This window comes from Hakea prostrata, chromosome 7 (genome assembly GCF_041222555.1).
Source record: "Hakea prostrata isolate BN-2017 chromosome 7, UWA_Hpros_2, whole genome shotgun sequence".
In the NCBI taxonomy this organism is placed as follows: Eukaryota; Viridiplantae; Streptophyta; class Magnoliopsida; order Proteales; family Proteaceae; genus Hakea; species Hakea prostrata.
Genome location: NC_142606.1, coordinates 9134211 through 9155712, shown reverse-complemented (window position 1 = coordinate 9155712; position 21502 = coordinate 9134211). Strand labels below are relative to the sequence as shown.

Below are 21502 nucleotides of genomic sequence, written 5' to 3'. Positions count from 1 at the left end.
CTATTTAGCCTATTCTGTGTCTACCAATGAGAAGTTTTTCCCCTAAGTGAGGAAAATCACAGAGACTGCCCTTTTTTGTGGCTCAAATCCTCACCCTTTGTGATAGCAATTTGTTTTAATCAGTTTTGAGTTTGGTTGCCAGGTGCTTACCAAGGTCTTTCCCCTCTCTGTGGTTTGTCTTTGATTGGGGTTCCTTTTTTGCAGGCTGTAGCCTTCTCGGCTGAATCTTACAATTGTTCCCTATTCTATGTCCACCCTAACTTCCCATTGTCTCATTTGGTTAAGAAACTTATTTATTCATCGCAATGAAAATGCCATCCAAGGTCCCATAGTTGAGGAGGATCAATTCCCAACATATCTTTGCATCATTCAAGATTTGTTTCTTTAGGAATCAGCAAGAACACAACTTTACCAAATTCTAACAATTAAAATTACATGAGATTTATTAACATGTTTACTTCTTTTAAGTTTTTTTTTATATGAATAAATAATAATATTAAACGAAAAGGAGATAGGAGAACAAGGTCTTTAAACAAAAGACCGAAAAGGAGAACTAGAGAAGACAAAATGGTGAAGTGGCCATTAATCACTAACATGATATAAGGGATTACATATAACTCCTCACAGAGTTTCTGTAGCTTTCATTGAATGAGGGCCAGCACTTCCAAGATCTTAAAAAGAACCAAATCATTAAGGGTGGATCAGTTTGGTTTTAGTGGAAAAGGATTAGGTTAGATCCCTATGGCTTAAAGTAATATAAACGATGCCTCCGTCCATGAATCCCGCATCCCCAAGTCTTCCCTTATCGGACCATCCCGATGGTCGGACCCCATCCCCCACCCAGCCTCACACAAGCCGGAATTCCCTCCGCCCATTATCCCCTCCGCTCAGACACTTAGTTTGGCCCCTCAACCTCTAAACCTTACCTCGGCCCCGCGGAACCTAGTTCGGCCCCCCCCCCCCCCGGCCTCCCGCCGGTTCCCGGTCATATTCCCGCACGCCCTTACCCTGGAGAGCCCAAACCTGCCCCCCCCCCACCGGCCTCCTACCCCGCACCCCGAACCCAAAAGACTGCGGGCCGGAACCGAGGACAGAGCATATCTCTGCCCTCTCAGTTCCCCGGAGAAAAGCCCGCCATTTGGCCCCGCTCCCGCCGCCGGTTTGGATGAGTAACCAAGCTCCCTGGACGGAGGAGCGGGGCGGACCATCACCAGGGGGAGCGAATCAGGCGACCAAACCCGCCCGACCGATTGGAGCCATTTAGAGATCGGCAGACCAGCTCCCCATCCCCGGGGAACCCCAGGAGGCTTATTGTTGCTCCGGGGCCTCCTCCCATCACCCCTTCTCCCCGTCCTCGCTTGGATTAGTCTTTGTAGTTCGTTGTTTGTTTAATATCATTATTTATTCATCCAAAAAAATATATATATAAATGATGCCTAGGGTATGAAAGATATACTTAGCCATGAGTGAATCTTAGACAGATGGGGTGAATATTTTAGAGATGAGGAATCAGGGTCTACAGCTGTCGGAATGGGCTGAAATTTAGATGGAATGTAGATAACAATATACAAATATGATCCCGAAATTTGTTTGGGTTTGGATAACTAAATTAGAAGATATGGGTGTTCTTGTTTTGGGGGTGTTAGAGAGTACAGAAATTCAAGAAAATATTAAAATCTTGAAATTGGCCTGTTAGAATGGGGGTTAAACAAGGACCTAAGGTCACTGGGGATGGGGGAATGAGGTGCCTAAAGTGTGGGACAGATTTGATGGTTAGATTGTTGTAGATCTAACACTGATTATGGGTGCCTTGGGAAGTACAAAAATTCAAGAAAATTTGAGAAAAGAGTTGGTAGGAGAAGGGGATGGATAGGCTGCCAAAACCTGGATGGGAAGCCTTGAAGAGCTTTGGTTTGAAAGGAATGGTTTCTTGAAGGCTGTCTATTCAGCCAAAACAAATATCTGGTTGGACTTAACCTAGAACCTTAGTGTTTCTTCAATCTTGGACCTACCAAAATGAACAGAACATTGTAATAACCATGGCTTGAGATCTCAGTCTCGACCCTGATCTCAGCCAGCCAAAAACCAAGATAGGTATTTTATTCCTTGCTCTCAAGGCCTTGTCTCGGTGGGTTTCAGGGCTCAGTTTGGGCTAGAATCAGGTATTTAGCCTATTTTAGGCCTTGTAAACATATTGGTGGCCCTAGAATTGTGAGAAAGCAACTATATAAATGAGTGCCAACTCAACCCAAACTTTGAAATTGATATGGTAAAGGAATGAAAAGAAATATTGACTCCATGAGGTTGTAGAGCTTCCGATGAAGTCTAACAAATATTACAAACATTTTCCAAACATAAATATTTTTCGTGTTTTAATTTAAATTTCCTACAATACATTTTTTTATTTAGAAAAAATGAAATTTGGGAAGAACACCTAATGTGGAACATAGTTTTTTGAAACAAAGATGTTCAACATACATTTAATCCACATCCAAACACCTAATGCAGAACATAATTTTTGAAAGAAAAAAAAAGTGAAATTTGAGAACAACACTCACCTTGCTTGAAGAATGGCTTCAAATTACTAGAACCTTGTTGATTAGTTGTTATGGATGAGCTAAATGGAGTGTTGATGCAGCCTACGGGGAAGATACAAGCACTTTTCCAGCAAAAATCCAGCCAAAAGATGAAAAACAGCAAGGTGGGAAGAGGTTGAGTTGAGAGATGGCAAGACAGACAAGTCAAGATATCTTGTTTTGACTCGATGAAATCTTGTATTTAAACAACCTAGTTGGGCTGAAATCTCGGTCAAGACTTGTAGATCTAGGCCGAGATCACATACAAGTTTCTACATTTCACTTCAAGTCTTGTCTTGAGGTCTCATAAAACCAAGATGTCAGCCGAGATCTCCGAGACCTTGAACCATGGTTACAACAGCAACACTCACAAAGGGGGCCTCGAAAAGATGACATTTTATTGATAATCCAAATTGGCATCTCCCTATCAAGTGGAGGCTTATTTAAACAAAAATGAACTGAAGTTCTAATATGATTTGAAAGAACTCCTAACGGACCTCTATCTCAAATTAGAAACTAATCACAATTAGGAAATAGAAATACTAACCTAAATAAGTTTTATATTCAGAACTTCACATGGACTCGGACCCTAAATCATGGGCCTTCTAATGACTTAAAAACTAGTTAAGATATTTACAAAAATACCACTCAGATAAAAAACTAGATATAGAAAAGCTATAATGATTTAAAGTGCCGCTTGTCAGCAAGCCTAAGAGCGGCAAGGCAGCAAATCCATGGGCCTAATTAGGAGATGGATCTGCATTAGAAGATGCAAGTAAAAGGAATTTGTGTGGTCTTTGTAGTCAGGTAGAGGGAGACATGAAATATCTTTTGATGCATTGTTACTAAGAGCCTATCCTGTGAGAGAATTCTTATCAACAATAGCAGTTGCTCAGTCTTTTTGGCATCACTACTATCAGTTGTGAAGAAGTTTGTGGTTCCCTAGTAGGGAGCTGCTATTAGTGGATGATTATCCCATTTTCTTACTGGTGTTTGTCGGCCCCACCCGGGGGGGTGGGAGAAAGAGATGCTAGAATATTCAAACATAAACAAATTAAGTCCAAGTTTATGTGCTGGGACTAGAAATATCTTGTTTATTATTTATTCCAGTGTGGTGGATCCAGTATAAGCATTTCATGCTCCTCCAGTCCTCCTCTCTTTGCCAACCCCTAAGAGTGGGCGACTAAAGGCAGTTTCTAGATATAACAAACCATGTAGCTATTTTCTTATTTTAATTGTTGATGAAAATCAGGGACCTTTCTCCGATAACTGCCCACAATTGTAAAAACAGAATCCTATGAAAAGCACAAGAGCCTGCAAGGATGGTTTCCATCCAAGCCCCTTTCCTCTTGCACCTTCAGGTAAAAATGATACTTGCAATGACAGAGCTGAAAAACAAACACCTTTTGTGCAACATAAGAAAATAATTATCTCCAATCAAGAATCTTTTCTACAAAGGCAGGGCTGAAAAACCACAGAAGCGGGAAAACACCAAAGATTAATAGATACCATTGACTGTATGGACACATTTCCATTCATGTACTTCAATTGCATCCCCAGCATCACATTCAAAATATTTCTCTGCACTCAAATCTCCATCGAGGAGTGTATCTGGACCTATATTTTCAAAAAGATAAAAGACAAAGGTTGCAAATCAATCTATGTTCAAACAATGAACATTAATACAAACATGTCATAATAATGCTGAAGGTCTTTACGATGGCACAGCATCTTCTACTTTGGATCACAATAGTCTTACAAGTCTCTGTCATGAATTTAGCATGGCACTATTGTAAATAATTGCATTAATATTGATATAGTTGATTTTATTTTGAGTCTGCGACTCTCTAGCAATGTCCACCCTGTTAAATTGTAAGATGTGGCTGTAATGGATGATATCATGATAATAGGGTCAATTTAGGCATTATCTTAAATTGTTTAGTCTTCAAAAATTCTAGAAGCTTATTATACTTAGCCAAAGGAATTTAACTCAAAATGAAAGTTCCGCCTTAATTTATTTTGTATTAGTACAGTACAGTACATATATCAATCAGATGAATCTCATTCAGACAGGAGACAATTCAAGAAAAGCAATTAAAAGATTGCAATTCATTGCATTGATATTTCTCAAATATAAATAAAAATTTTGTCAACCATTTAACCTTTACCCTAGACTTCCTAAGTCATGCTTTCCCCCAAAAAAGATCTTGGAGATCGTAATGCTTACTCTCAAACTCTTCATACACAGTAGTGATATTTTTGTTTCGCTTGTCATCTCCGGATTCCTATCTAATGATCCAAGACATAATCGTAGACCAAGGAACAAAAGAAAAAAGGGGATTTCTAGGTTCCCTCGCTTGATTTAGTAATTTTCTTATGATTTTATCTGTTCGACAGATTTACATTTATAGCCTTAACCATAAGCACATTAAATTATAATAAAAAGAACTTGAGATTTTTCTTTCGATTCAAAAGAAAAATCTCAAGTCATAAAAGAAAACAGAAACAGGGGGATCCAAACCCCTCGTTAATAAAATTTCATTTGATTAATGCTAAGTTCGTTAAAAATTTCTGCATTCTTTGAAATATCATGAACAGTTCCTGTAGATGGAGCACCTTTTTTGAGTAAATATAGGATAAGGGGAACATTTAAATGATTCTTTATTGAGTCGTAAAAACCTACGTTCCGAAAATCTTTTCCTTCTAACATAGGAGTTAGACAATTATGGCATAAATAGTTTAGCGGTGGAAATGTGGAATAAAAAAAAGGAAGGTAGGAAAGAAGAGAGTGGAGGGGACCACTCGCGAGATGAAAATGGAAAGAGGCATGACAGAGAACTAGATTGGGAATTCCCCAAAGAATAGATTGAAAGTGGTAAGGAAGGTGAGAGAAAAATGTCAAGAGCACAATCAACCGAAAGTGACCAAAAGGGGAAAGGATGCAGTTTGCCTTGGGGATGACACTGATAAGCATGGGGGAGGGGCTCTCAAAGAAGAGCTCTCACTAATACCCTAAAGAAGGTGATGGGTCAAGGAACAAAAGGGCAAAGTCACAGCAACAAGTCATAAAGCACTAATGTGACAGCAAGATGTAGAGAAGAGAGATAATTGATCGCAATGGTATCTTTGAGGTTATTAACCTGCAAAAGGGACTAGAATTTCATAGAGTGTGCTAAAGGGGAGCCAAAAGCTGGTTTTCCTTGAATTGATTGCCTTCTCCAACTCCAACCATGGAGACAAGACTAGCCACTTCAAGACCTAAAAGAGGGGAGGTGTTGCTGGAAGGGGACAAGATAGGAGGTGAGAATAGTCTTAGGAGAGGCTGAGGAGGAAAATAGATGATGGTCTCAAGGATTGTGGAAAAGTTAAGACACTAGGACTGATGTGAACAAGGGCCGACCCGCTAGCCAAAACCCTAGGGTGGGCCCCAAGGCCCCACCCGGGGGCACACCTAGGGCTGGCCAAACCCTCTAAAGGGGCAATTTGGTCATTTTCTAGCCCTAAGTAACTGCTGATTTTGATTTCAGAATTTTAGTTTTACTTTTCAGAGTCCAATCATGTCTTGAAATCTTAGTTTGAGTTAGTAGTTGAGTTCTAGTGTCATAGGGAGTCTCTCTTTTAAGTAGAACTCTTTATGGATAAGTAAGTCTTTTATTTCAGGTCAGTTTCTATTTTATGTGGTTGTTACTTAATTGGAAAGGGTATCCTAATTCATGAAGGAACCCTAGTTGAGTTGGTCTCTAAGTCCTAGTTGAGTCTAAGTTGGTTTCCCAATTAGAGTTAGATTTCTTTCTTTCTAGATGTAAGGCTATAAATAAGCCATTCTTGTCATTGTAAAATCAGTCCGCATTGAATAAAGATCGAAGAAAACTTGTGGGAAATAGGTCATGGTTATCCTGGGAAGGCCAAGGCAAATTTTAAGAGTCTTGATTCAATTTGCAGCAACTATTCTTCAGCAAACCAGCAAGCCACTTCCCCCACCTCCAGCCCCCATCGCAGTCCCTCCCCACCCCCCTCTCTCTTGCGCAACTAGGAAACCTCCCCCCCTTTCCATCGCAGCCCCTAATCTCCTCTCCCTCACCTCTGCCAGCACCCTAGGACCCCTCCCTAACCCCTGTGATACACCTAAACCCCTCCCCCATCTCCCTCCTACTTTGAGGCACCACCTCCCTTTCCTTTTTCCCTCTCAGCTCTCTCTCTCCCTCTTTCTGTCTTGTGGCATATCAGAAAAACAGACAAGAAGAGAAGAAAGACTTGAAAGATTGCCCAAGATTTTCATCAAGACCCATTCCCAAAACCCTAAAATTCCCTTTATCATTTGTTTCACATTTATCCCAAACCCTTCCTTACCCAACCATAGACTACCCTTCCCTTTCCAGTTAATTTAGGTAAAAGACTGATCACCCCATGGTCCCCACCCCTTCCCAAATACCCATTCCCAGGACCCTCCCATATTTAGAGATCCACAAATATCTCAGTCCTTTCCTTAGTCATCCAGGAAATTCTGGGCCCAAATTTCAGCTTCCTAATAATCAAATAAATTTAGGGATAATTACTATTGTCCCCCTGTACTATAGCTTAATTACTAATATATCCCCTGCACTTTTTGAAATTACTAATTCAACCTTCAACTTTGCTTGTAATTACTATTGTCCCCCTACTATTAAACTCCGTTAGTTAAATGATGATATGGCATATTTTATTTATTTAAAAATCCCAAATTAACCCTATAGTCTTATATTATTTATTTACACTTTATATTAAATTACATTACTATCCTGAGTAATTAGGGAAAACTTAAACCTATTTAAACAATCTTCTTTCCTAGTCTAAAGAAAGAGAGAAAATCAAGGGATACACATTTTCAAATTTCGATATGTACTTTTCAATTTGGTAATAAAAAAAATAGTAATTCCTAATTTTTTGTGTTATTTTTAATTTTGTTATTTACTTTCTAGTTTAATGTTATCAGTTTAAGAAGTTTCTACTTCCAATAGATTATTATTTATTTATCTAATTTGACGTTAGCTATTTTAAGAAGTCCTACTGCCAAAATGGTGCCCTTTTCTTTTTAATTCAAGATGATAAAAATACACATGTAAAATTATTTCATATGCTTTTTTGTTTCTAAATGAGGATAATATTTTATTTGGCATTCTTTTTGTAAAAGGGCAAAATAGACATTAAACATTCAACCTTAACGGTCGCTTAACACTGTTAAAATTGAGGGGGGCAACAGTAATTTCATAAGGAGTAGGGTTCTTTTAGTAATAAAGCTATAATACAGGGGGGCAACAGTAATTATCCCATAAATTTACCTTCAGATTTTTGGGTATCTCAATTACACACATTGGAGCCTTAGATTACAGTAACATTTATCCTTAATCATTCTCAAGAACCCTCCCTTTTTCCATTATAGTATTATTTGCCACTTCAAAAGAAGATTATCCTGGGCAGACATTAATCTTATGGAATTCATCCAAGAAACCCTAACCGTAAGGTTTAGGGCAGTTTGATTGGTAAAGCACAAATTTGGATTGTGGCTAAAGAATTTACAGACCAAGCAGTGGGGAATTGAACCATTTAAATACTACTCATTCAAAGGAGTAGTGACTTGCATTATGAACCGAAATGGAAAAAAGTAGTGGTTCATTTGCAGAATCTCAAAGCAAAAGCAAGGCAATCTTCCCTCTTAGTTCTAGTATCAAGTAAAGAGGGGTCTCAATGCCAAAATCAACTACATTAACGCTTACCATGCACAAAAAGTGGATGGGAAGACAAAGAAGTGATACCCACAGAAGAATTGTTTTTAAACCAACCCGATGCAACTAGACTTAATGGTTCCATTTGCCAAAGAAAAATATAGCAGTCCTTCCATATCTCGTAGCTTATCTTGCTCAAGAGAGAACTTGAAGATGAAACAATCAGTTTTCAATCAGGTAAATCACTAAATCTCCATGTATCTCCATTTTTTAGTGAGAGCGAGCATAACAATATGAAAGGTGGATGACTTTCAACAAAGTGACCAACCAGGGAGTTGAGCTAGAGAAAGACCTTAGCTTCCAAAGACCTCATCAGCAGGAAGCTGCCTTGGAGCTTCCAATTGTAGCAAGATGACAATGGTAACGATGTACAGGGAGACTGTCCTGGGAGTGCACAGATGCTTGGCTGAATTGGGAAACTCCAGACCAGGCAAACAAGGGGACAGGCAGTAGGAGTGGGCACAGAGGTAGAGAAGATGGAGAGGAAAGGATCTTGGTGGTGAAGGCACCACCCCTAGAATGCCAGCCATGGCTTGATGCCTTGATGCTACATCAACCATCATTCAGTACAACATATATTATTACATGAATAAGAGAAAATTGTGACATTTAAGGGGAATTTCCAAATAGATGCCGGACATTGGTATGATCACTGGACATATAAAGAAAGCTTAGAGCAGTAAATGTGCTTAAGGATATTGTATATGATACTCCACATCAAGAGTGTAACATGGACAAGGTTAATAAGTTTAAAAAAACTCCAACGATGATACTGGCATCAATAACATAAAGGAACTGATGGAAAATTTGTACCATTCACCTTTTCCGATTCTTATAAGCTTTCTCAAACCATGTGCATACCGCCTTACCCGTGGCCGATGTCCTTCAAGATTAAGCCTTCACACATGAACAACACAAAAGAAGTTTGAGCAATCAACAACCATCAAATGCCAAATTTTGTATGGAATGGTGCAAGAGTCGATTTTCCATTTAGTAGATTTTATCAAGACGTCTATCTATATTGAAAGCCAGGTGGGTAAACTTTTTGAATTAGAGAAAACAAATGTACAGGATAAGTCAATCTCCTTGAACCCCCCCAAATTTAATTTTATCTTATTTATTTATTCTTTTTTTGGGGAGGGGGGGGTGGGGAGAGAAGAGTTAGGTTGGTATTCCAATCAAGGAAGGCAATCCTTCCTAACCAGTTTGCTGGACAGGAATAAAACCCAATTACAATATATGGTAAACATGTAAAACACAACAAGTGAGACAGAAATAAACATTCATTGAGCCAATCTGGAACAATTTCTTCAATCAAAGGTTGCTTGATCAAAACTATCAAATGACTTCTCACAATCCTCAACACACAATTTATCCTGGATTATTCATCATTCTCCATATTGGCTGACCACGGAACTTAGTGCTAGTACTTCACTGCCAAAGTGGTAAGGTCCAAAACACTCCCTGATGGCATCATATATGACAGTATGTCATAAGACAATTCCGGAGAACAACTCACATGATTTTCATTGTGTTCATGGTTCCAGGCCAAAGCAATTGATAGAAGCCATTGGCACCTAGGTTACCTTTGCAAAACCATATATTTTATACCCCTAAACTTTATAAACTTTGGGTTATAAAGGTCAAATATAAAACATGTGGGGATAAAAGCGATACTGTAAAAAATTGATAGGGTTAGAAATGAGAAATAAAATAACATGTGAAGGGCCTAGGACTGGATTATAGTAGTGCCATGACATATAAGCCAACTGGTCCTGGACATCAAGGCCTGCATAGGTGTTGTCCAGGCATTCCCCTGGTGCCAGGCATTTGACAAACATACTACACATACTCATTTTCCATGTCCATGCTTAGTTTCCGACTTCTGCTATTTCCTCTTGAAAGCTTGTATGTAGCCTGTTGATACAATAAAATGACAGTAAGCTCACAGAGAGAAAGAAATCAAGGAGGAAAAAAGGTGATACATTCAATAGCATTGATTTTTATGGAACATTCAGTTTTCACATAATAATCACAATTATATACATGCAATGCAACTAGAAACAGAACTTAATGTTTGTTATAGTTTAAAGAACGACAAAATTTGAAATCCTAGTCTTTTGAGAATCAAGTTAAGAAAAGCATAAAAAACCTCTTAGGTTAACTACACAGTTCAAGCTCAATTCTTTTACTTGTTGTTTTGCCTGATCAAATGCCTCCATCCATTTCTGAGCTTCTTCAGCTGTCGCACAAGCAATCTTGCAAAAAAAAAAAATAATAATAAACAGAAATTGAAGTAGATAAACAGGGATCCCGAAAGAAAATTGATATCCAACTAAATAATGTGGTCATACGGATGCAAATCCCTAAATAGTAAGCATTCTAAACGGAAATTTTCTTAAACATGGTGGGAGATCTCGCAAGATATCTTGGTTTTTTCATAAACCAAGACGAGACAAAGATCAAGTTCTGCAAAATGGGATATCTCGCTCAAGATCTCACCATATCTCACTATATCTCACCAGATCTTGCCCCAAATCTCGCCATATCTCCCTGGAACTCTCAATTTTCGCCAGATTTTTTGAGGATTTCAGCTGGATTTTCACTTACAACTACTCTTAGCACATCTACAACATCAAAGGAAGATCAATCATTCTCTATTGTCTTATGAACTTATGTGTCAATGACTTATATGGAACTTCTAATGGTTGTATAATTCTATCATTCTATTCTCGAAAGTCGAGTATTGTGATAGTCATATGGATGGAATTTTGATGAGATTTAATTTATTTGATGTATTTGATACACTTGCTTTTCATTTATATGCCTTAAAGATTCTATATTACATGTTGTATAACCTTACATTCCCTAATCCTACAATATTTCGGTTTCACACTATGGATAGACTTAGAAATCATACTTAAGATTGTTTTCACACAAATCAAAGGCCACCAGTGTGTTCAAAAGGCCTTTAATAGGCTAAATACCAAGTTTCAACCCAACGAAACCCTAAAACCCACCGAGATGGGCCACCAAGTTGACGCAAAAAAAATGGCATATCTCGACCGAGATCTCGCCATCTCGGTTGAGATCTCAGTTTTTCAAGGTGGCGAGATCTCGCTCGAGAGCAAGATCTTCTACCATGGTCTCAAACTGTGATAAGAATTGAATTGTATGTCAGGATTTCCATGCAAAAGTATCAAACATTGAAAGAAATTCAGCATTCATCTTGTTATAATATGGGGTACAAGCATTGTCCATATGCCAAGTTCCATTCTTGTACTCATCTTAGGGCTATTTCACTATGAAAAAGAGAGGCTGCTGTCATACTCACAAGCAAATTATCCCATCAACCATCACAACGCATATAGCATTACACAGCCCTACTTAACATAAAATAAAATTAAATATTTCCAAGTGAACTTATTAAATTATATGCTTCTCTTCCAAACATCTTGGATTTTGAAAAAAAAAAAAGGTGGGCAAATTATTCCTCTCCCATCCCCCCGGCAAAAAAAAGAAGGAAAACTCATATAAGAAAATTGATATTCCCCAATTTATTCCTGTTACATACTGTCATCAAGGGTCTTCCTGCAGTTTCTGTAGTCAAAGGAAGACACTTGTAATTATCAAAGTTTCAATATTATAAACAATAAGAAGAATGACCTGCTGGCATAGAATTCCCATTGACCTGGTTATTCTCCTTTCTATTCTCCCTTGTTGAACACACAATGCAGATGGCAGTGAGTCAGAGACTCTGTGTTGGTTGTCATTGTTGTCAACACACAGTACCTTGGAGTACAGACTGCAGAGGAGTAGCATAGATGGCTATGAGCAAGCATACTGGCATTTCAGGGCAGTTTACGTAATCATGACAGCACAGACAGAATTCTCGATGAATTGATAAAGTTCTGGTAGTGTAAACAGTGACTAGATAGCGTTCCCAGCATCCAAGTGGTTTTTAAAGTATTCACAATGCCAGTGACATCTATTTTGTGTCATACTGGGTCAGTATGTCGACACAAAGGACTGTGGAATGTTGACCCAACCAAAAAGGGTATAGTGGTAATCTGAAAGTGATTTAACAATGTTGACAACGAAGACGAAGCATCCAAGCATATGTGGCAGCATGGGATTTTTCACCTTGATTTTTTAGTGTTTAGCAGCCATTTTCAGCCTTGGGTGAAGCCAACGTTATTAAAGTAGCAACTTCATAAGACCACACATTGGCAACTAGTAAAACTGGCATTTTTGAAGGGTCTAAAGGCAGAATTGGGCAGAGAAATCTGCATGAGAGTTGGAGTTCATGGAGTCTTCTCCATAATGCAACTGGAACCACACAATTGGCAACCTTAAAATGAAGGGCATTTTAGCCAATTGGAATAGTTTATGGGTTCCCTGAGATAAAGGCATTTGCTGACTTGGCAATTTCAGATTCATAGTGCTCATCATCAGAGAAAAATAGCCACACACTACACTCAAAAATGTTAAGGAATGAGTAAGTTAAGCCCAATAGAACCTTTTCAGGCAATCTGGTAGGTTTTGTGTACCACAGAAGTCATTTATATGACTAAAGTCTAAGGGCTGAGATGCACCCATGTCATCAGAAGCTATTCATTAAGGCACAGGTTCTCCAATGGATAAGATTCCAATTATTAGAACTTCATTGGATGCCAGGTACAGTGTGTCATATGTGGAAACTTTCTCAAGCCCCACAAAGTCAACTTTCAAGCAATTTACCTGCCACAGCAAAAATTCTTTCAAGATTTTACTTCATTAAGGAGAAGATTAACAATGCATTTTCAAATTTCCCATTTTAAATAACCAATCAAAAAGTGCACTAGTGGATTCAGATAGTTCCCTTAATATGTAACTGCGTGCAACTGAAGTAGACATGCTGACTCATACATAAAGGACTTTATGCCCCCGTTCTTGATCAACACAAAAATCATAAATACAGCAACAAATTATAAATTGTAAAATTAAATGCACAATAATTCAGCATATGAAGCAAACTCACCAGAAACTTCTCAAACTAATTTTCACACATTCTAAACGTATTACCCACACACATGAACCTTTTCATTTACCAGCATTAATTGCAAAGTATCATAGAAATAATTATGAGAAACTAGTATATCTATGCGATCACTTACTTCTCCTTTTTTTGTCTCATCCAGACGGTTGTAAAATCTTAGAACATAAACATCCTATACAGAAGAGGCAATCCGTCATTGACACCTTAAAACAAACTAGGTGTGCTCAAGACTTGAAAGAGATTGAACTAATAAACAAAATGAACTTTTTAAATTCTGTCACTGAGAAAATGTAGATTATCAACCAAGCCTTACCCCCTGGCTGACCCTTCTACATCCTAGCTCCTCCACCATGAGAGTGTGCCCAATAACACCCTTTCTGATTGGTTTCTGCAACAAGAGGGGGGAAAGTATTAACTCAGTGAATGGATATGCAATAAGAAGTTGGGGATAAGATGTATTGCATTCAATCACATAGTTTTAGGGTTAATGGGTACTCATGCAAACTGTACTTATATAGCTATACATGTATCATTATAATTTGTAGCAAGTGAAGTCTCTGAATACAAGGATGCATGAGAAGACAAGTGGCTGCAACCCTATTCTCCTTTATTAGTTAAGCAGTTCTCATCCCACCACTGATGTAGCCAACTTTGCCAAACCATGTAGATCTTTGTGTTGTGTCTATGTGATTGTTTATATTCTATTCTCTTTCCTTCTTGTTTCATAATTAGGTTTTATGTTCCTATTGCTGTGTATCAGAGCTAACCAATTGTTCTCCTCCTGGTGCTTGCTGACATGATGGCAGGAAAGGATTCAAGCATTCAGTACATATTGAGAGGTTTATGGGGAAGACGCACTTTGCACTCTACTGGCAAAGTATTATGGATCTTTCGATACACCAAGGTTTGGGTGAGACTTTGTTCTGGAAATCTTAAAAACTAGAAAAAGTGAGTGATGAAGGAGAAAGATGTAACCATCCATTTAAATTTACCAGCTTACAGCATGATGCCCTACCATATTTGATGGATATTGAATCTGCACTGGAGGTATCAGAGAATGATGTGTATAGGATAGTAAGTATCAAGTATACCCTCAAGAAATGAGGAGGAACAAGAGGCATAATTGAGTCCACCTAGTGCCAGTGGCACCAGTGGAATCCAGCTCATAGTAGCTCGGATTGTTAATTTAGTGATACCATTATTAGCCATCTAGCTATTCCAGTTTATAAGGGACAGCTGTGGTCCCAGGTTATGCATGTACTCCTGGCTACGTAATCCATATGTCGGTTAGGTTTTAGTAAGTTGGATTTATTATGATTCATATCCACATCCCCAGCCCCTACAACAGTGGGAGCATGTATATTCGCCAGCCTCCCTGAGGAGCAAAGGTAAGTCTACAGACATTGTGATTTAGAGTTACCACCCTCCCCAGACCCAGCAGTGGTGTGAGCCTCTTGTTCACCATGTATGCCCTTTTTCTTTTCATTTGCATATGCCAAACTTTTTGGGCCCTATGCTGCTCTTACGGCCTATATTCTTATTAACCATATGCCCAACTGTTCTAAATAATGGAATTCGTTTTTCTATTTTATATCTCGATGTCTCTTTGTTTAGTTTGCCACCATGGAACTTCAATTGTGTTTGTTTTGTTCATATCTTGCACATGAACATAGATAAATTATCTCCCTACTTTGTTAAGTTTATTTTTCTTGGATTCTCTAGGATATTGATACTAAAGAGTACCAGTGCTTAGGTTCAATTTCAAACAAACAATTTATCTACTCAACTATTTTCTTCTCTACCTCCTACAAATGTTGCCTCTAGTCCAACTCTTCAAATTCCTCTTCCTGATATTGCTATCGCTGGAAATGATGCACCAATTATTGCCCCAATAAAATCCCATCTTCATCAACATTCTCAAATGCAAGACTTATGTTCTCTCCAGTCTCAACTACTTTCTAGATATTGAAAGCTTTGCAGAGTAAGAAAATAATTAGACTATCACACTTCACAAAGAAAATCTGCACTAGACCCTCCATCTGAGGCTGGAATGCTTGCATCTAGACTAACTAACGCTCCCAAGGATCCTGATGCAGATTTGGCACCAAAGAAAGCTGTTTTTCTTAGAAATCAACCTAGATTTGATAGGTGTATGGATTGGGCCTTAATTGGCTGGGTTTAACCTGTAATTGGCCGATTTTGTGGACCTAAAACATGAATACATAGGTGGAGAACGAAAGTTTCCCATACTTAATTATTTTAGGTCTGATTTAAGTCTCCTGATTTAATTTGGTTGTGACCAGTTTGTAGGTTCAATTTGTTTTTATGTTTTTATTTATGGATCCAATTTAAGTTAGAGTATTAAGGTCTTTTCCATCTAATTTAATGTAATTAGAATAGGAGTTCCACATGGAATAAATAAGAGTTATACTTAATTTAGGATTCATAAAAGGCGGGCTGGTAGTTTGTATCAGGATTCCCTAATCTATTTTATTCCAAAAAGGACTCCCCATTGTACAGCTATTTAACCCCCCCCCCCCCCCTCTTAAAAAAAATGGAAGAATAAAATAGATTTAGATTTGATTCTAAGAACATATTGACTGTTTGAAGCTTGAATTTTGGGAAATCTCCTAAGAGATTGCACCCTTGGAGTTGGACTCTGTTACTTCAGGTCAGGTACCTTCGAAGCTGCTGGGCAGTTATCAAGCTCCAAAGGGGAGTCTGCAGGCAGGCAACATCCTCAGATCTCAGACCACTTCTTTTGTTTTTATTTTCAGCTTTTAACAGCCTGTAACAGACCTGGTTCAACAGACCCTTTTTCCCCAAAAATTAAAACCCTAATAACTCCCTGTTGCTTCACCAGAATCCCTTCTCTTTTAATATACCACAGCCCCATAGCCTTCCTTTCCTTTGTTAAGAAATCCAGCTTAATCTGAACCCTATAAGACCACTGTCCAGAGATCCCTAATTTTTCGGAGTTTCCAAATATCCCCAAACTTTTGTCTGTTCATTCCCTTGCTTTGTCAAGCCTAAACCAAAAGCTACAACCCCTACATCATACTAAAACTTCTGAAACAGCCTTGTTTGAAATTTCTCAGATATGGTTCCGTATAGAGGATCCTGGTATATTGCTGTCCAGCTTGGAAACCCTATTCAGACTGCATTAGATCCTCATCAAACACTTGGTTTTGGAGACAGTGAAGTTTCTGAAGACATACACCAGTGTAGAAGATTGGTTACAAAACTTGTCAACTAGCTGTTAGTCGACCAGATAAATCAGTTGCCATTGCATTTATTAGTCGGTTCATACAATCACCAGAGAAGATCCAAAGGGAAGTAACCTGCCAATACTACAATATCTAAAAGGGGCTACCGTCCCCATCAAAATGTTGATCAGCTAGGGTTATCCAATCCAGATTGGGATGGTGTTGATGGTGATCAATGGTCTACAACTGATTATTGTACTTTTATGGGTGGTAAATTAGTCACCTGGAGAAACAAGAAATAGATTATTTTGGCTAGAATAGTAATGACGTTGATATTGAGTTATGGCCCATACCACTGCTTAGTTGATGTGGTTAAATTTGTTGTTTTATGAGTTAGGATTGCCAGTTACTCAACCTACTATTATGATATTTACACCATCTCAACCCCATGGGGTGTACATCCCCTTAATTTATTGAAATGGTGAAGATTAGAATCAGTTATTATTGTCAGACGATTTCCTCCAACTCATATCCAGGAAAGGGGGGAAATTTTTCCTAAGCCTTTGGCTGCGTTCAGTTTCATATGATGGTTCGTAAAAGGAAGCTGTTGAAGAGTGTGGAAATTGCAAACTGGACTTTCTCCGAATATTGTATTTTTGGGAAATAATGCAAGGCTAGCTTTGGAACTGCAAAACACACGCACACAAGGACGTTTATGATTCGTGCACAGTGATGTATGGGTTCTTTCACCAATCAAATCTAAAGGTGAGGCACAAAATTCCATAATATTCCGTAACTTTCAGTAACGATTACTCAAGGAAATTCTGGATCTCCAAGTGAGAAAGCCAACGATAAGTGGAGCGATTACAATGTGTTCATTGTTGAAGGCAAGAAACCAATTGCAGGACTACGTTAAGTTCCCATCGTCAAATCAAGAGAAAGGGGGGAGAAGGGGATGGGAAGATCAATGGAACAGTGCCGAATTCTCATAGGAATTTCTTACATCAAAATAATAAGTAACCCAAAACAAAGAAGTACATCCATAGAAAAATAAGCAAACAAGAAAAAAGATGAAAATCTTACAATGCCAGGATTCTCGTGAGGATCTCTCTTGTACATCTCGACGTATTGACCCCTCAAAAACAAGAAGCGGTGATGGCAATACTCATGGTTGATGGAATTGATTCCGAGATGATATACCCAGCCAAAGTACTCGACCATCCCTTTTTCTTCCGAACCGGGAGCCGATCCTTCTTTATCAGAGCCTTCACCGGCATTCATTTTGGAAGGCGACGGCGACGACGACATTATCCTTATAGCACCTCTTCACTAACCCCTATACCCTCTATGCTTTCAGTAAATTATCTCCGCTTTCACATAATACACACATTGAACCTATGTGCTCTCTCTCTCTCTCTCTCGGATTGATCAGGGAATGATGGAGAGAGACACCATACAGCTGTGCAGGTTCTTCGTTTACAGAAGAAGAAATGAAAAACAGATGAGAAAAAAGAGGAGGAAAAGACATGACGCTTTTCTCGGATAGGTTGGGATTACGATTAACGAACAACACTTCGACGACGCATAGAACACTCGGCGGGAAAATCGGGAGACGCGTCAAATGAGAGTAGCTGTGACGTCTATTTGAATACACCATGGATTTACCGTCCGGGCTTTGCTATAGTCAAGCGTAATAAATGCGCTTGACGGTTAAGCGCACCGTCCGATCTAATCGGACGGTGTGCTTTATCCCTGGATTAAAATAATGAAATAATTCCTTAAAGCATGGGTTTTGGTGCTGACGGTTCGGTCTAACATAACCCAACGGTTCAACCGATTCTGCTATCGGATCAACGTTATCGAGCACTTGGCGAGAAGGTGTGGCCTCACGTGGTAAGTACCGAGTACCCATTTACCCTAACCACCGCTCCAATTGAATCTGATTCCGCGGCCTATGGGCAGAAGCCGCGGAACCAACCAGTTTTGCGTGTATTCGAAATGGTTTCGTTCCGAAATTTCTTTTTGGGATAATTATTACTTGTCCATGTGTCATAATTTAATTACTAAAATAATTATATTTTTATGAAATTATTATTGTGTTCTTCAATTCTAGCCATGTTAAAATACTATTACGGTTGAATATTTAATGTTTATTTTATTATTTTAAAATTAAAAGTAAAAATAATACTATCTTCATTTAGAAAACAATAATATCAAGTTCCAATTTTAGAGTTATATTTTATTATTTTAAATTAAAAAAAAGAATTACTTAATTATTTTTTTATGTTAAGAAAAGTAATTTCTTAAACTGATCTAAGCCCTTAATCCCCGAAGCCTAGCTTATCCATCATGATTTCACAACTCGTTACGACCTCCATCTTTGGCAAAACGAAAACACAATGTGTCGTCGTATGTTAGTGAAGGACCAAAACATAAACAATTTTTGCCTGTGGATTAAACGAATCCTTGCATTCCGATCAACGCCATGGAAGATGAAGATGAATAACCACCATAAATAGAAAGAGATTGAACAAGAAATAAAAGACGGATGTGATTAAGGCTTTACCGATGTATGTGATTAATTAAAGTATTCCGTGTAGTTTTATGCATAATAGGGCAAAATTAATGAAGAGTTTTGAACTTGCAAAATAAATATAATCTTCCACATACTGAAAAAAAAAAGACCGGAGACAGAGAGATGAGAGATGCGGGAACTGAGGATTATTAGATGTGTCTCGTTCACACAATCGGACAAGAAGGCAGCAGCAAATTCATAGTAATGAGAATTTAAAATTCTGAAGTCTATTTTGCTCTCACAATGGAGCCGGCAAATAGGGAGAAACTGTTGATGACTCGAAACCGTTGATGACTCAATGGGCAGAGAGATTTTCGCATAGGTGGTGGTTTTAGGTGAAGATAGCTAGTTTTCAATAAGATGTAGGTAGAACATGGGTCACTCACCTAAAGGGTTGGATATGAGAGGATTTAAAAAGGAAATTTATGTCATTTGACTTTATTGAATGTACTATGAACATTTCACATAGATTTAATGTAATATTAGATAACGTGTTAGGAGTATGCAACTCGTAATTTTTAGAGTGTGCAATATGTAATTAAAACATGCTTCTCTCTTCTTTCTTTCTTTCTTTTTTTGTTTTAATTTTTTTTTTCTTTTGTTTTGTTTTGTATAAAACGGGATCAAAGTACCCCAAAACCAAAATCAAACTAAAGCACCACTCTTTAGAAGATCCTCTAAGGTTGTTCGTCATTTCTGAGGGAATCATTGAAAAATACCAGACCCTCTTTCATTTAACCCATTCTTAGACAACCAATTAGCAGCCATGTTATTTCGACACCTTACATGACCAAATCTAACATGACCTCAAGAAGCATATAGGCTACGAATTTCAACGATTAATCTTCCCATCGATCCTTGCTCGTTAACTCCCATATCCAACGCTACCTTCACCCCTTCTTTGATTTGCGCATTTCCGTCTCTACTACATGGCATAAAGGTATATTGATAGCAAATCATCCTCTGAACATGCAAGCAGGCCTACTTGATCTCGAATCACCCTAGCCAATTAAGCGTAACACTCCTTCACATTCACAGTTGTATCCGTATTACACATAAACCATACTCTTCTAGGGCATATCCACCCTAAAACTTTTAACTCTTTACCTGGTTCAAGAACAGGGCTTCGGCACGTTGTCCAAGCTTCCTTAATGGCGGGATAAAATTCCTTAATGCAATTGGAAAAGAAAAAAAAAACCTAGAGTTTTTAAGCTCCACGTGCAATCCATAATTTTCTCTAGAATATGTAGCAACTGAAATGAATTTAGTGTTTTTCTAAAGAAAAAAAAGGCTCAATGTGGAAAGATCCTTCAAAAAAGATACACGTAAATCAGTATAGAGAAATTAGAATCAACAAGAAAGAAAAACATGAGTTGATTAGTAATTCATATGGTTTTTGTGAAATGAGGAATCGAATGCCAACCAATTATACACCCATGGTCATTCTTTCTCAGAGGATATACAAAATGTACGACGTTGTAAAGTTCTTAAGTTCAGAGGAAAAGGGGGGGGAACTAAAACTTTGGTTGATATAATTTTAGACCTGGGAAATAATACATGAAAATCAAACTACAAAGAAGAGTTGTGGTCAGGTGGAGGATTTAGTATGAGGTTAGGATGATCTATACCTTCCATACAATAGAATGACAACTCCTCTGAAAGTATGATAATACAAAGGTGAGGGCCTTCAGATGCACGCAGCGTGGCACTATGAATGTTCTTGAAATGTTTTATTCACGATGACTTGAGAATCAAAACAACAACAAAAAAAATAGTGCACCGCCATGTGCATCCGAAGGATCTCGTCCTCTTTAATATCCATGTCTGTAAATGCCTAAGAAGAGAAGCTAAAGACTATATATAGAACGGTACTAGGGCGTCCACGCTTTGCATCACAAAAAATTTTCATGGGAAAACTTCAGCATTTCACTTGAATTTATCAACTCAATCCACCTGTCCCTTCAGTCAAATTCCACTTGTGGTCAAAAGTTCAAATTGAAACATGAACGAGTCTTATTACACTTGTACATTTATAATGCCCTTACCTTGGATGGAAGCAACGTACTTGTCTTATTAGGCTTTCATTAATTTTTTACGCTTAGCTACCTCTGTAGTTACCCAAAATAAACACTTGAGGATTACAAAAGCTGAGAAGCCATGCATCCCATAGCGTCTGCGTTCTAGTCACATCTTCTTTACGTGGCTCGTCTCTTTCTCATTGGAAGAGAGAGAAAATATACGTGCTTACATCACTCTAGTATTATTCACGGAAGAATTTCAATCTTTCTTCAAAACACTCCCTCAACGATTCATTGCGTTGCTACACGTCGATGGTATTGCCTATT

General features: G+C 38.3%; 1 protein-coding gene and 1 long non-coding RNA gene across 4 annotated transcripts in view; both read right to left on the bottom strand.

The window, feature by feature from the left end:
* The window catches only part of LOC149009524 (protein ENHANCED DISEASE RESISTANCE 2-like), a 76956-nt gene extending 58723 nt beyond the window's left edge, over positions 1–18233 (bottom strand). For 2 of the 3 annotated variants that reach the window (XM_089161635.1, XM_089161636.1), the window contains exons 1-7: positions 17666–18233; positions 13690–13764; positions 13495–13548; positions 10531–10596; positions 10191–10255; positions 9159–9235; positions 4086–4193 (exon numbers count right to left, since the gene is read on the bottom strand). In XM_089161635.1, coding sequence (XP_089017761.1) covers positions 4086–4193; positions 9159–9235; positions 10191–10255; positions 10531–10596; positions 13495–13548; positions 13690–13764; positions 17666–17890 — 670 coding nt within the window. In that variant the 5' untranslated portion in view covers positions 17891–18233. Of the gene's footprint in view, positions 1–4085; positions 4194–9158; positions 9236–10190; positions 10256–10530; positions 10597–12004; positions 12144–13494; positions 13549–13689; positions 13765–17665 lie in introns of those variants that run through there. The other variant, XM_089161637.1, reaches the window with a different exon arrangement.
* LOC149009525 (uncharacterized) lies at positions 110–4078 on the bottom strand. Its single transcript, XR_016174460.1, has 2 exons — positions 1437–4078; positions 110–767 (listed from the first exon to the last, which is right to left on the bottom strand). It is a non-coding gene; the product is annotated as an uncharacterized LOC149009525 (long non-coding RNA).
* Positions 18234–21502: the final 3269 nt, after the last annotated feature.